The 17,345-nt window shown below is 35.7% G+C and overlaps 2 protein-coding genes across 4 annotated transcripts in view; both read right to left on the reverse strand.

Moving 5' to 3' along the window:
- LOC134663192 (golgin subfamily A member 5) overlaps positions 1-17,345 on the reverse strand; it is a 379,694-nt gene that overhangs the window by 287,812 nt on the left and 74,537 nt on the right. The window lies entirely within an intron of this gene.
- LOC134663181 (PAS domain-containing protein cky-1) overlaps positions 1-17,345 on the reverse strand; it is a 144,966-nt gene that overhangs the window by 52,465 nt on the left and 75,156 nt on the right. For both annotated transcript variants that reach the window (XM_063519563.1, XM_063519554.1), the window contains exons 4-6: positions 13,135-13,196; positions 11,599-11,688; positions 2,731-2,904 (exon numbers count right to left, since the gene is read on the reverse strand). In XM_063519563.1, the coding sequence (XP_063375633.1) occupies positions 2,731-2,904; positions 11,599-11,688; positions 13,135-13,196 (326 nt within the window). The remainder of the gene's footprint in view (positions 1-2,730; positions 2,905-11,598; positions 11,689-13,134; positions 13,197-17,345) is intronic.

Here is a 17,345-nt window from a genome sequence, read left to right on the forward strand (position 1 = left end):
GTTTTATAGATCTAAAATACTACTAATGATCATCATTGGTAAGTCAGTTCGTCAATTATTTTACAAGACAGAACTATGATATCCGCTTATTACGAGTAGGTACCTATGTGTGAAGTTATCATAAACATCATAGTAGTTTAGTGTGATGTGGACAGAATCAATGTGTCAGAATCAATGGCAGAAAGAATGTTAATTAAAAATCGCACCATAAATGACGTGATTTCTATTATTCCTAAATGGGAAAAGTAAAATTGTATGCGGGGCTGCGAAGAGTCACATTTTGTAACTGTTTAATGACATATTGTGGAGGTACCTAGTCTCTCTATCATAATTATGAATATTAAAATGACTTATTTATTCATTTTAAATATTAAATCAGAAAGACAAAAATATTATTCATACGTTTCGAAAAAATTGTTAATGTTAAAATTATACCTGCGGAAAGTCTTAAGCCAAGAAAAAAATAACTAGCTCATTTGTGATGATAAAAACAGTGCTAATAAAAACAGAACCATCAGATAAGCTGGTTATAGCGGGTTTACTACCACAAGGAAATAATTACCAAACGATTCTCAGGCTAATGCGTGCTCTTTCAATTAAGTACCTCGTGTAAAAGCTTCGATGTTTCGACGGAGTGGGTTTGGACATCTGGAGTTGAGGCTTAAGATCTATGCTGTTTCGTTTCACGCCTTTATAAAAGAGTAAATTAGTTAAATTACTTGAGTGATAGTAATACATATTAATACAGTGAGTTATATCAATCAAGACTGAATAGACTTGACTTCTGATTGATAAAAACTACCCTTTGTCCTTCCCGGACTTGAATCTATCTAAATACTAATGTTTTTCTAAATCGGCTCAGCGCTTTAAGCGTGAAGAGGTAACAGGCAGAAGTTGCTAATGCGGAGTTAGCTATGTCGTATCTCTGGGAAAACGTAATTTTTTGACTTTTTATATTTTGTCCCAGATATTTATATATATATATATATATATATATATATGTATATTTTTTCAGTAATTGAAAAATGATAGTAAATGTAGGTATCCGTAGCAAGTGTTAATGCATATAATCGATTCACAAGAATATATGCCTATATAGAATGAAGCCTATATTATATGAATGAATGCCTATATTATATGAAGGTGCCTACCTTCATAAAATATAACTCAGTATTATAACTTATCTTTACGGGTAGTATTACCTATTCATATACTAATAGCGAGACAATATCACACTCTGACACTCTACTCATCAATGTGTACGAGCACCTGTACGTTTTTTGTATACGATACTTAATATTCACTTAAATTATTTGAAAGTGAACTCGTTAATTATGCTCTCATCAATTTTTTACGTAATATTTCAAAATTGAACTCTCGCATCGTTCAGGTCACGTGTTATAATATGCTGTTTAGAAACTAGTGGAAGTATGTAGTAGAATTAAACTTTATTGGTTCCGTACGTAAATTACGGTAATTATGTTTAAGTATTTAAGTTTCTGATGTTTTTTATAACAGAAAAGAGAAACCGGAGTTCAAAATAAGTTCTTTAACGATTTTCTAAATAAAAACGATAGTTCAAATGATAACTTGTACTAGGTATTGGACATCTTGAATATTTTCCGAAAATATTGTAGGTACCTACCTTTTTAAATATTCCAATTTCACTGACGGGTCCCTAATTGCAGAACACTGGTACCCGTATTGACGATTTCTGTACTATATTAATTAACTTTCGAATACAACTTTTTAATTACCATTTTGTTAATAACCAACTGTACGTAGGTACGCAGCTGTCAAAGTAATGTAAAAAGTAATAAGATAGGCAACTATTTCAATCAGAGTAAAAAAAGTTAAAATTAGACTGTCAAACATGCAGGATGAGCCTGATGTATAATGATGCCAAATACATATCATGCCAAACTAGTTCATAAGGTATTCAATTGGCATAGATATGTAATTAAAAATTATTCGCTTAGATCGGTTATAATTGTCCATTGCGAATATATCAATGCCTAAATTAATAAAATTAGGCATTGAAAGATTAGCTTAATAACTTTGAAACGTAGGTAACTGTTACGTTCCAATATTACCTAGATAATAACATGCGTAATATGTTATAGTAGGTATATGGAATCCAATATAATGTTAATATTTAAAATTGCTGAAATCATTAAAGACTGCATTTTCTACACTTCGAGATGTTTCTTTTTTTCAGTTTCTTGTGTGTCCTAATTATTCATTTTGAGAGCGATATCCAAGTAATTCTACTAACGTGAAAAATTGTGCGGTTGAATAAATGTTTTAAGAAGGGGTGATATAGAAATTAGATATTTATAGAAGACTCCACGGGAGTACGATTATTGGGTTCAACGAGGTCTAAATTGCGAGAAAAAATCTACATTCATCATGATCGCGATACACGCGGTGCATCAGAAAGACAACTCATTTCCTTGCTAATTGCATCAATTACAAAAGAATGATAGTAACATAAACATAGCTATAGGCTTACCGGGATAGTCGCCATCAGATTATATCGGAGCGGCCAAGGTGCTCACAAACACCTGAACATGCCTCTATTGTCAAGGCGTTAGAGTTGCGTGTTCGGATATTTTTAACACCTCGGCCGCTCTGCCTATCTGATGGCGACTGTACAATGAAATTGGTTATGCACCTAAAACATAACCGCGTGCATCTATGTAATTCCATCAAGCACACAATTTAGCTCACCTTTTGGTCACCAAATCGCATCTGCCTCCTCGCGTTCCTGGCCACATTCATCCGGCACAGGAACACGCGGTCCTCACCGTCCGCAGGCGCCCGCGACAGCTCCCCTCTCACCGCCTGCTGGTCTTGCTTGTCGATCACGTCGTACACACTGTCCCCGTGGATAAGCAGGTCTTCCTGTAGAAAAAGAGCTATTGTGAGAACTGTATGCTTCTGTTGTCGTACGAGTATTTGGACTTGTTCTGGCTGTCAGAGTTTTACGACGACATTCCATGTGTGCGGCCGCAATTAATACGCTAGTTATTAAACTGCGACATGGAAGTAATTAACGTCAGAAATGGAAGCACAAAAAGTCGAATGTCTGATTTGAACTGATTTTAAATAGGGAAGCATATTGACAACACATATAAGATATAGCCGTGGAGAGTTCTAGTTGACAGCGTCAGATCAGCCTTCTTACACGGGAAAGGATAGCGGTGCTATCATAGCACGTTATATGATAGCATTTTTATAAGAATACATTGCATTAATATCTACATACTGCTCAAGCAACAGTACTCGTACCGCATAAAAAGTATCTAGCCAAACAAAAGAAATGCTAGCATGGAATGGTAATTGCGGAACCCGTCGCCGCAGAGTTCGTTAAACGCTTTTATTTTTAAACAGCCGTATACTTAGGGGAGATTGCGTCGACATTTTCATCAGTGAGCGACCGCAAGGTATTATTTTAATCGCGCGCCCGGCACCTTTGTACCGTTGCCTGGGGTCTAGACGCGTAGCCTACCGTGGTTTTGGCGGAAATGTACAGTACGACACTTTGGATTTCATTAGTGGTAGGTACAGTTCCCTAAAACCCACAAGACCTGATTACGACACATTGCCCGGCATCCGAAACTACAAGTTGATATCAAAGGCACTTTTCTTATTTTTGGGCTATAAGGTAATGAATGTTTTGACATGCAGATCCATAATAGGTATGTGTATTTATGCACAATTAAGGAAATATTAACCAAATTAGTAATATAATGGTAATTAAAATTATAACTAGTAAGTTACCTGTATTGTTGTCAATATCATAACATAAAAATTGAGTTTAATTATACTAGCTTTCAATTTCGTATCCATAATAGTTTTACTTTAAGAAATAACAACTTAATCTATGTATATCTGTGTTACCTGTAAAAGTGTACACCCATATTTGATAGCATAAGTTAAAACTTAAAATCCGAGGAAATAATAATTTCCAAAGTGACCCCTGTGCTCCTACGTCGGGGTCAAATATAAGTTGTAGAACAATTTCTTACCTTTCCGAGTAAACTTTCAATTAGCCCGAGACAGCTTAAATAACTTTAATTAAATCATAGCGAGTGAAAGAAAATTTCCTCTAGATTGCAAGCATTGTGTAGCATGGTAGGGATGCCATAACAAGGAACCAAGAATAGTTTTTTTTATTCTTATGTAGTTTTCTTCGACTTTTGATTATATCTACTACATACAGCTAATACCTATATACCCTAATAATAACTTTTACGTCATGTAGGTCAAGATGTTTTAATAGACAACGTAAGGGTCGAATTTGTTCTGCCTTGGTATTTACCATTTGTGTAGTATCACACGTATGTCAAATATAAAAATTCAAAATTTGTTTATTTTTAACCAGTTTTTGCCTAGGTATCGAATCCTCCTTTTAAGTTTGACACTTGTGTTAGGAGGTATTCGCTCTTTCATACAAAGGTTATAATGGTAAAAATATGTTTTACAATATTAAAGTAGTTAGTTATAATTTTAATATTGTAAAACATATTTTTACCATTATAACCTTGTATGTGACCTATACTGAAACATAAATTAGACTAAAATACATACATGTACTACTTACATTTTTAGAAATAACTATAGCACGCGTGGCAACCCTGCTTGGGGTCACGCGTCACGCCCCGCCCACCTGTCGCGCGCCCTGCGTTAAGACATAATAGCGCGCGTGCGCACCGCTGTGTGGGGGCAAATTGACGGGACGCGGGGGTTGGTTACTTTTAGAATAGAATAGAATAGAAAAGCCTTTTTTTTTACATCGCTGCTCTATTTGTATTGAATTCCTATGTGGCAGTAATTGGGCAATTGTTTGTATTTTAAATACCTACTCGCGTGGGTATGTATTTGAATGTCATGTTTCATGCATGACAACAAAGGGTTGTCATTCTCGATTCCCGTAATTGAATTTTTTTTATGATAATATTATAATACCATACCAAAACACCACTCTCATGCTTAGAAGATGTACGTGAGACCTATAAAATGGCTTTCTATTCCATTGTATTTAGAATATATATTTTGACAAATCAGAATGGCAGTTTTCATTTGTTGGCGGTTAGAGAATATATAATTATCTCACGGAAGTTGATTATTTGACATTTTAATTTTATGCACCTATTATTACTAGTGTGAGTTGTCGTACCAGGCTGTCAAAGAAAATGTAGAGGACCGCCAAACATGGAAATTGCTCCACCAACAAGAGTCTTACGCTTAAATATATAATGAGTTCAACTACGGTGTTTTGTGCGGATAGCAGATGGGAACTAAATGTTTTCGCCTACATATATCTATGGGCTATGTTATGTGATTTATTATATAAACACATTTTGTATAGCTTAGTACGGAAATTCAGGCGGACGTTAATATACACACACACACACACACACAACGAAACCTCTTGCATTCTTCCTTGAAAGCCCTAGACCACCAGCACTGGCTCTAACCTCCTTACAGCATAATGCACTAAGTGAAAATAATTTAATTGTGTACAAATAAACTAATTCCTCGTGGGCGGATCCGCCCCGGGCAGTGATGGGCCTACATGTGAACAATGCAATTTATGCACACTAGAGATCCGCTTGAGCACTGTGATATGTATATGAAACGCTTGATGTAGTTGCTTAATTACGGCCTAAGAGGAAAGGCTTTATACCACCCGCTTTCATAGACCTCTCACAGAGAGTAGCATCTGAGTGCATTGAAGGAAAATAACCGATTCGCAAGGCCGAAGTGATATCATATTTAAGTGCGCCGTGAACAAAGTTTTGTATCGTTTTTATCTGAATTTACGATGTAGGTATGTATTATATTTGTAGACTTTTAGTGTACCGTAGTTTCACGAAAAACTTATAGGTTCCACTTCGGTTATTATAGCTTAGGTATAATCATAATTTATGACTCATAACGCAATAACATAATGTGATGACAAGAGTGTCGTATAAAGTACAATGTCGTTTAATACAGAAATGATTTCCCCTTATTTTAAACTAGTCAAAAGTAGATACCATAAAACTTTGAGTTTTTACTTGCACTATGTTGGTGGCTAGCATACGCGCCTCTGTGGTGTGATTGGTGTAGTCTGTATGTAGATGCTGGAAACTTACAGAGGTGTCCCATACGAACCCCACATTGTAGTTCCTTGAGAAAGTATCATGAAGTATAAGTAAGATACTTTTAAAATAGTCATACCAGAGGGCCTACCGCGAATCACGTTCGACGTGTTGCCTCCCTGTCGCACTTGTGAATTCGTACGTAAGTGTGACAGGGAAGCAACACGTCGAACGTGGTTCGCGGTAGGCCCTCAGAGACATTATTCTTTATTTAGTTACTTGATCTGTTCGTGTAACTACTTAGTTAGATTCATTACAAAATCTCGATATTATGCTTTAAAAACTGAAACAAAATATAATTATATTCATATTGATAAAAAATAATTATGGAATAAAAAAGAGAATCCGCTAGTGTGGCCGGCACTCATTACTCACAGCATCTGTTTGTTTACAGCGTTAATACCGCCGCGGTGGTCCATTGAATTTATCTCTATATCTTTGGTATCATTGAAATTATTTTCTGCTTTCTCCGTAGTTCTTCGGGTTTCGTTGTTTTCGATTGATTCCAGCATGGTTCCCGTTATTTAGCATTTAGATTGACCGCTGATACGGCAAATGATCAGTCCAGTTATGTCTGATTGTGAGATTTTTGGATTTGATCTTCAGGTAATGCGTATTCTGTTATTGTGATCCATGCCGTTATTTTCATCATTATTCAATAGAAACATAATTTAATAGTTAACGTAGATTTATCAGTATGTTTAAATAATAGTCTTACCTGTTTTATCTATACCAAAATATTATTGTTTGTACTATACTATTAGTACAAACAATGTTAGTATCAAATTCACTATCGTTGAGTTTCATACGATTTTGATATTCCATCTCTCAATAGGATTCAGTCTTCATTTGGTCCAATTTTGTATTACGTACAATAAGATCATCAGCTGTATTTCATTGATATAATTTGTTGAGGTTATAATATATTAACATGACATGGTAACGAGGTCAAAGCCGAGGTTAGGAGGTTTCTAGATTTACCTTATTTGGAAGTTCGAAAGTCATTTAGATACTTGAATTATGAATCAGAACCTAGTAGTTATACTGTCATAGTCAAGTTCTTCTTCTCACACCCAATAAATCATTTGTCAGAATATTTGTAATCCACATCATACGCTTCAATTACACCCAACAAATGTACGGTCAGAATACAAGCCTCCGGACCCTACACGCGTTGGGAGACAAAGTCTTAAGCACCAATGAACGCCATAGTAACAAATAACTTTATTATTTTAACGCTCGATATGTAGATTAATGATGGACATATGAAAACGCTGATTATAAATGCGTTATAAATTAGTGTTTGTTTAATGTTGAATGGTAACAAGGTACCATGATATTAATCGTTGTGGATTTACAACATATCATTGTGTTTAACAGAAACAGAAGTCATGTTGTAATTGAGTATAGTGGTAACCTATATTATTTGTATACTAAAGAAAACTCAATGTCATTGCTGTAACAAATAGTTGACTGGTGGACAATACCTTTTGGTTGTCCGTCAATATACTTTCCTTGTGCAATAAACCTAAACTATCCAACTAAAAATATAATATTATATAATATTAAATGCTAAAGTAACTCTGTCTATCTATCTGTCTGTTACCTTTACACACTTAAACTGCTGAACCGATTTATATGAAATAATGGTATGGAGAGTCCCGGGAAAGGACATAAGATAGTTTTCATCTTGAACCCCTCCAAGATAAAAACTACCCCCTCCATATGTGTCCTGGACTGGAATATAAAAGTATGTCGAGGAGAGATAAACGATCACGTAAATTAAAGATGCTCAATGTACGGTATAGGTAAAACGATAGATTTCATAAAATATTAATTATAGGAATGTAGTGAGGTTGACTGCGACACTTTTCCCATTCCAATCTGACTGACGGTTCCACTCAGGATGCCATCTCATTTCGGGCTGTCCGCAGAATCAGCTAGGAACCAATCCATTAAAGAAGCTGTTCAGGTCATTCATATAAAAGTCACTGTGTCGCAGTCAAACACACTCAAGCATAGACTATTTCAATACTTGACATTCCATCAAACGCAGCCGTCATAAATCATAATAGACGGTCTGCGACAAGTATTTGTTCTACGCAGATGAAGTAGCAGGAAGAAGCTTAAGAGTTCGCAGCAAGCTCGGCCGAATTTCCCCTTCCCATACAAGTGGAGTTTCGTTCTCATTTTAAAACTACGTGTTGGATTGTAATGAAACTTTGCACATACAATGACATGAGGTATATCTATGCTTGTAATTAAAACGAGAGCGTAACTACGTTTGTATGGAGAAGCTTGAGCTTGCTGCGGACTCTTGTGTCCTCCTAAAGCCCTGTAGGTAATATATTTTATTATATTTTATGGGACATTTCATACTGAGTTTTTAGATTACATACATACACATATGTATCATATGATAATATGATGAACATGTACACGCACAATACGCACATCACGCACATGCCTTGACGATCGTACATAGTGACACATTATATGTACTTACTTATTTATTGATGTGATGTCACACTTGCAGGACACCGTACAGATAGCAGCGCATTTATCGCCGAAGCGTCGACACGATAACAATTGACATTATGAACAATCGCACATCTCTATGTGAAAAGTCATTTCAGTTCCTTCAGCGAAAGGGCAAAGTCACACAATAGCAATGATAAATACCATATTGCCCAAGGCATAGGCGCGGAACTGTTCGCGCGCACCAGATCGAAAAGACCTACCCTGCCGTCTTTCGTTCAATAAAAATAGCCCAATTGTTGCAATTTAAGAGCTCTTATTAAGTTGGCTGGTTTTATTACAAAGGTATTAATAGCTGAGTATCAATAAATCGGTACAGTGGTTAGCGCGACGAAAGAGCATTGTCTATAGTCTATGGCATTATCATTACATTGTTCGGTTTGCATATTGAATTGTGCGTTTCTATTGTCTGGCTAGTCGGCTGCTACGTGTGTGGTTCATACGTTTTAGCACTTTGCTGCTTTATGGGTGTTAACTTTATGCTAAGTTAATTCCTTATCAAGCGCTAAAGCGATCGTTAACATTTAATGCCTACAGCCAGCTGATTAGGTTTAAAGGTTTCCTTCGCAAAGACAAGACGAAATTATCTTAATCACTTTTTGATACATTTTCAATCTAGATATGGAATAGAGTCATATCTACGTAATAGTTTTAAATAATATAGACAGATGCGTATTTCCTAATAAAGAAATAACCATAAGGTATGTAGCTATGAGTTTTTAAAGGCATATTTCAATAATTTACAGGCATTCCGGGCAGTTACCGGGACACTCCTACTCGGCGATTTGCGCTTATAAACGATGTATTAACAAGCTTGCATTGTTTTTAACTAGATATTTGAATTAAGTACTTAATGATTCTAAAATCTTATCATTAATCTTAATTGTAAAATAACATTAAAATATTGCTCGGAGGTTGGGGTCATACCGTTAGAGTTTGATCTTTATTGGTATATAATTAAAGTCGAGTGTGGCGTTTTGGTAGATAATAATAGTTGGTATCGATCATTACATTATGGAGCTCATAAGAATGGTATCGTGGGAATCCTGCCGGAGCTTGAGTTATGGCGATCGGCCGAGATGGACTTCGGATAAACATTATCTATCTTACATTATAATTGTTAGAAATGATATAGCCGCACCGTAATGATTGTGTAAATAATAAAAGTTAGTAATTACGTTGTTGCTAACATGTTGTATCTTCGGGCTTTATTTTGTAACACATTAGGAATAACCTGGTGATCGATGGAATGCAAGAAATTACAAATAGGTATTCTCTTTCTACATACACATTTCTCTTTCCATCTATTATCTAACCCTACCTATCATAACCTTGTTTCACCCAGGATCTGCTATTCTACCTATTTGTTTTTCTCTAATATTAGTACTTCTGAATTTTCACCCGGTGTATTTAGGTATCTGATAATTAAAATTGAAAAGAAAATAAGCTCAAGAAACCCTGTTTGCTGAGCTTTATAAGCAGCGGTAAAGCTGTAAACATAATTTAAATTTATGATAAATACGAGTACATATTAGTATAGTAGTTCTCACTGCCCAGAATATTAAGGATATTGATGATCCAAATGCACTTATTTCTGGTATAGGGCAAATCTGTGTTGCAGACAAGTGTGGTAAATGTAAAGCCACATCAAAACTCCAGTGTATTTACAATAAATACTACTTTACAATAAATGGGTATGTTAAGTCAAGACCTAACATATAACCCAATGATATGTATCAGGCTTTAACTGTTAACTGAATTTGTCTTATATAACATGAATAATACAACACGCAAACGCAAAGGTAACGTTGGCAACACTCGGTTATTAATCACAATTTGAATATATTGACTGCTGTCATTATGTACATCAGAGGTAGCGCCGGCTCACACGGGCCTACCGCCAAATCGTATCTATAGGATGTATACTTATTTTTAAATGGGATTTTTGAGAAGCTTACCTGGTGAATCACAATTATCTTGTAGATACTGATGTGTAGTAGAGTAAATTACAAGTAATTACTAAAGTTAAAACATTAAGGATATGAACAACAACAACAATGGAAAAACAGACTATACCTGTAATGTAAACTGCACGTCAATTAATGCATTAGATACGTACGATGCATTCATGTTTAAGTCCGTAGGTACACATATTAATAAAGCTCGTGTAAATGAATCAACCGGTAAAGGATAAATCTATTTACCCGCTTCCTTCTATGGTTTAAACAAATAAATCTCTCACAACTGCAAATAAAGCAGCGTGATTTGCTCATAAATAGCTAATTTACAAAATTCAATTAAACTGGTTTGTTAGAAATAATTGAATAACTAGTAAGTTAGATCAACCTGTGGCTCACATGCGCCGAACAATAAACCGCTGTGATTAATTCGGCGGCGCGGGCGCAGGCTAACGAGGAACTATCTCGTTCTTTCAAAAATTGAACGTTATCGTCCTCATAATAGGGTTGTTTTAGTGACTTTGTGACTAAACTAGATACGTATTTGCGAAAGTAAAGAAGTAATTTGGGGTCAGCGCTACGATTTGTAGCAAGACCCACCGGGGCGTCGGAAAAATCTTAACTGATATTGATTTTGATTGAATGCGATAAAAGGATCGCGGTCGAGTATTGGGTAGGTTTTTTTATACAGTCAAACCTTTGTGCCTTACTCATCAGGCGATTTTATCCAATATTCAATATAAATTACAACGAAACCTTTATATTGTTATTTATCGTATGGCATTAAAGTTACTGAATTAAAATTAAATAAATATTAATTTCACTGAGGTTCGCGAGGTCTTTAACCCGTCCGTTGAATTTGGCATCCGTTGATTTCGGAATACGACACACGATGACAACGAAACCTGAGACTGTACTTAATGCTATGAACATGAATGTATCAATGTACTCACCATCGAATGTCCAAGATATTCTGCTGCGTTGTCGGATATGTAGAGTAACTTCCCGTTTTGCGTCATCATCATCAGGAAACCGTTGAGAGCCTAAAAAAGTTTATGGTGTTAGAAATATATTTTAGGGATAAGCCGTGGACAATGTATTGTAAACCATGACTCACATAAGATTGAAAATACTGGAAAATTATTTATGGATAGACAAATTAATAAAAAATAAGTTAAAGCCAACCCGTGATCTTAATAAATAAGTAAGTAAGTGAAGTAGGTATGCATGATAAATGAAAATCTTAATCTAAACTCGTAACTTATGTAGTTTCTCACCTATATTTAAACTTATTAGCAAAATAAAATACTCTCTTAAATTCATTTCTCCAACGCTCTCATTCCATTATGCCTAGCCGCGACCGCTAAGTTATGGCGCGAATAAATTAAATAAGCACACAATCGAATAGCCAATCGCAGCACACCACAATCGAGTATTTGTCACATAAAGTATTCGGTTCTGTTATCATTTCCTAAAGGGAAATTAGCGCTGTGTTCACAATACTTTATGAGCGAGCCGAGGAGTGTTTAGTCATTAAACCTCGGAAGGACTTAAATAATATATGTTACATGTGCTATTTTTAAATGATTTGATCGAAACTACTTGTACTAATTACTGTTATATTTATGACAAGGACATAAGGACACGTTTGAGTTGTACACATATATAAGTAATATATATGTGGTCAAGTGGTCTTTCTTTAAAATATTGCAAGACCAAGGTAAAAGATAAAACCATATGTGGTATAGGCGATAGAACTATTAAAACCCCTTTTGCTTATGAAATATATCTTGATAATTTAGGTACTCGTATTTGACTAACGTATACAAAATAATGGTTTTCGATTTTAATGGGGTAATCTAGTAATCTGAGCTGGAGCTCTATCAGCACATTGCTAGTATTGTGGACAACCAAACATATTGACTTTACCATACACACTTTTAATGGAGAACTGGTTTTTACAGAAGGCTCTGGATTCCGTTGTCTAAACTTTTAAACACAAAATAATCGTAACACTAAAAAGTGACCTCTAAAAATGTATATTTTTTAATTTGTTCAAATAAAACGGTAACACACAGCGGCTAGTATGAAAAATTGCTCCCAACTTATGATTAAAACCAAGCGAATTAAAGTTAATAAGAGGGTATGCTACCACTCCCTCTTAATGTATTCTTACGAACTATTGAAGTTTGTTCCACATACTTTGGTCTCTTTTTGACAAATTATGAGCACCTTAGGAAAGAAAGCGACGGTAGGAGAAGCTTATTTGAATGAGCTACAGAATTATGAAGCGTGGGAATTTGTGTATTGTATAAGGATAAAGTGTATGTGCTAATTATAGATTAGTCTGCGTCATAATTAATGCACCCAAGAGCAATGAAACAGGGCTCATTTTGTTTATGAAGTACATACGAAATGTCTGTCAAAAAGTGTTTAGTTGCACTGAAAAACGAAACAAAATAATTAAAAAGTTTATTATTATTACTTACTTTAGAAAAACCAAAGTTAGGAGCCGGAGGTTGTTGCTGATTGATGTCAAAGCGTTTGAAAACTGTAACAAACCAAACACATTACTTAATAATATATTTATTTATACAATATAATTTAAATATAAAATTAGGTATAGTAATAATTTGTAAAAAAATCAGTAGCAGATTTGTAATAGAGACCAGAAAGAACGCTTTATACTCGTATCTCCATTTTTTTTTGTTTCAATATAAGGTAAGTTAGGGTTAGGATTAGGTGAGGGCCGGTTAGGGCATCACTATGATGCATTGGCTAAATTAAAGTCATAATTTGGACGGACTGCTTAGAACTATGGCCTTGTAAAAAAGCCTTAGTATATTTCCAGAATTCATACAGTATCAGTCCTCAACTGACTTATTCTTTAGTTCTCGAAATGTATTGTAATAAAAAACATTAAAACAACAGTTACGTCTCTCAAGCACATCGTTGGACCGTAAATGTCGTTTAGTGAGACATTACAGTGCAATCATAGAACGGCTAATACGACTGTAATGTGTCGCGACAAGAAGCCATCGCTTTCAGATACGATACGAAATACGTTGAATTGGGCAGGGAACACAGTAGTAGCTAGGCTATTAGCGCTTAATTGCAAAAAAAACGTAGTTTAGTGTAGTTAAGGATCTGTAATTTGTCTTAAGTTAATTGATTCGATTGTGTTACGAAAATAAAAAAAAGTAAATTGTTTTTTATATTCTTTATTGTACTTAATTTATACACATATAAATGTATAGCATATGCCAACCCATAACTCTTTCGTACATGTAGCCTAAACTTCTTTATTGTCGTAACACAATGGAACCAATTAACAAAATAATTTTAATGGTGGTAGTTGCTAACTGTTCCAAATTTTAGATATCTACGTCAAACGATTTCTGAGAAAAACACATTTAACTGATTTGCAAGACCGAAGTGATCCCATAAGTGTACCGCGAACAAAGTGTTGTGCGGTACACTAAAAATATCATGGGCCTTCTTATGTACAGGCACAGTCAACCAATTTTATTCCTAGGCCACTATAGAACCATGTCGTAATGAAACATTTTGTTTATCTTCTAAGACAGTGCTTATTGAGTGATGTACATATATTACTATTATTATCGTCAGTGTACCAATATTAGTTTAGTATCTATTAGTGTAAGGCCTGAGTGGATGCTCGAGTTGGGCGTTCAGCGGGGCGGGGCGTGCGGCGTGCATGTTAAACATATGCAAACGTATAGGAGCGGCCTTAGTGCACGCTGCTCAAATCACTCAGGAGCCCGACGCCACGCTGCACGCCCCGCCGATCGCTCCGCTTCGAACGTCCACTCAGGTCTTACACTTATACCACACATTCCATACCTCAATCCGATGACAATGCCACTTAAACAGTCTTGGTTTATAAATCTTAGTGGGAATTGTTTCAGGATGTAGGTTGCACTTATTAATGTATAAACCTTTGTGCTCTTTTTATATTATCTGCCTATGTCTGTTTTTTCCCCAATAAGGAAAAAAAAATTACGGTCAAGGAAATGTATTCTTTAGCAATTTGCGGTTCAGGTAAATTTGGTTTTACATATTTGTTTAGGTGTGTCGATTGTAAAGTGGACCGTAAACTGCTAAAGAATCAATTTACTTGACCGTCTGTCATGCATCCATTAGTTAAAGCGATAAGGTTATATAGTGGCCTAGGAATCATCTTGGTTGACTGTACCGACCTTAATTGCTGTTTTTTCAGAACCAAAATATATGAATATATCATATCTTTTGGTGTACCACAAGCTCGCACAAGAATCCGAACAATCGATGATTTGGAGCAGCCTACTCGCACGATACATATCTCATCGCTGCATTACGTTCTTGCGCAACGTTCTGATACTTCTGATCATAGTGAGGCAATGCGGGAAACATACTTAATGCAGAGTGCGAGCTTTTTAAGTATAATTGTAACTAATAATTTAACCTGCTGAACTGAACTTTGTCTTTAAGTAAGTATTAAACATAAATTACGAACTAACCTCGCCAGGCTCCTTATGTTTTAGAGTAAAGTGTGCCCCGGAATTAGGAAGATAAATAACAATAATAGGTAAATAAGATCGGTAGTACCTACATTATCGTCTTAGTATCTTATCTTATGACAACGTTACTTTGGTGACTGCAGGAGACTACTAATCAGGCTTGTCATTAAACAATTAGACAACGCCTACGGCGGAAACACCCGAAACAGCACTTATGCGACAATCGATTAATTAATCGAATCAACCGATCGATACTTTCTCGACCGGCGGCATAGGGAACAACGATAAACAATAACTAGCCGTACGATTATATCGATAAGATATCAAATAATTCTGAGTCTAATGGGCCCGCCACGGTGTATAAGGGGATTTACACTTTCTAAACTATCTCAAAAGGGTACGGAGGATGGATTAGAATATTGATAAGTCGGGCGAAATCATAAGAGCCAGTTTTGATTAGGAATAGGAATAGTACAATTTATCTTTCGCTGTGTGACTAGAATTTATTAGCGACTAGCTAGCGGTACCAGAGGTCTAAAGCTTTCCGCACAATTAGTTATGAAAGTGGTGTTTTAGGGGTTTCTGAGGAAAATGTATAATCTTACCATCCAACACATAGAACCTGTAATATTGGGCCAGCGATATGCCTAAGTCCAATTTTATTTAAATATGTATGATCAACATTGCTTTATTTTGTGTTAATATTTTTAATGATCCATTTTCAATATACTTAGCCTGGTGCTTAGTGTCAAAGGTGAACAGCATGCTGTTTTGGCTGCATTTTAACTACCTACGTTTTTACGGCTACAATTGTATTAAGCTACTGTGTATCACTTGTGAGTTTACTCGGAATTCCTGGCAGGTACTTACAGGTACAATCACATTAGATAAATATCTGCCTACCGCCAGGAGCCCGAGTTGCCCCAGTTGCTCGCATTGCTAACATTGTTATAATAAAGCATTATTGAATTTAATATTGTTCGAGTTGTCTCTAATTGCCCTTATATGTGGTACTGCTTTTTATTCTTTATTCTAGCTCAATAGTAGAAATACTCGAGGGTTTTATTACGTATGTTCTTTTACAGGTAGCTAACATTTACGACAGGTGGTTTTTGTAAGTAATAATGTTTTATTTTGGTTTTTCAAATGCACCACCTACAATATTTACTGCGTTGCCCTGAGGTTGACTGGTAGAGAATACCTCATGGCATTAAGTTCGCCTTTTGTACATAAAGTTTTTCTTTTATGCAATTAAAATTAACATACGGACATACTTTGTTGTATAAGGTGTAGTCTTATAAAACAAAGTCTGTCTGTATGTTCGCGATAAACTCAAAAACGACTGAACGCATTTTCATGCGGTTTTCATCACCTATAAATAGAGAGATTTTTGAAGAAGGTTTGAGGGTATAATTTTGTTAAGGTTTAAGCGTGCAAAGCCGGGGCGGGTCGCTAGTAATTAACCTTTTCCACGCCGTGTCAAACACATAAGCTGTCACTCAGACGCCACATCATTGAAGTGTCAAAACTGAAGTTGAACTTTATGTATATGCACGTAGGTCGATGTTGCTCTGTGGTCTGTGATCGATTAATCGGTCTTTGGCGTTGAACCTACGGTGCGGATATATCGGTCATTGGCGTCCTAAAGGTTAAATAAGGATTTGTATTTATTTCTATAATTTAGATAGGTATACATTACCTATATCATCGTTTAATAGCCACAAGTCAAGCCTTACTGAGCTTACAGTGGAACTAGGTCGATTTGTGTAAGATTGTCCAATATTTATTTATTTTCTTTATAACAATTCGTCACCTTGTGCCTTGCGGTTATCCCGAAACTGCCGGGAGACTTCGGTCTCCGTACCCCGAGGAACGATATAATTAAAATTACAATTTGAGAATCCTGTATGCTTAAAATCAATTATGGCTACGCTTATAATTTTCAAATGTGTGCATATAAAGGACTCAGGCCGTAAGGGTGGACTGCAATCAGGACACAATTTATTGCAAAAAACTATCTGTAGAATTACTCATCTTAAATTATTTTTCCGCGTCTCTAATACAAATATAATAGTGTATTTGCCCCGAGCATTAGTCCAAGTCGCAGCAAATGGCCCACGAACGCCCTAACTGATTTTAACGAGTGGACCATTCGTTCCGACGCCATCCAGCGGCTTCAC

This window comes from Cydia amplana, chromosome 1 (assembly GCF_948474715.1).
Source record: "Cydia amplana chromosome 1, ilCydAmpl1.1, whole genome shotgun sequence".
NCBI classification, from domain to species: Eukaryota; Metazoa; Arthropoda; class Insecta; order Lepidoptera; family Tortricidae; genus Cydia; species Cydia amplana.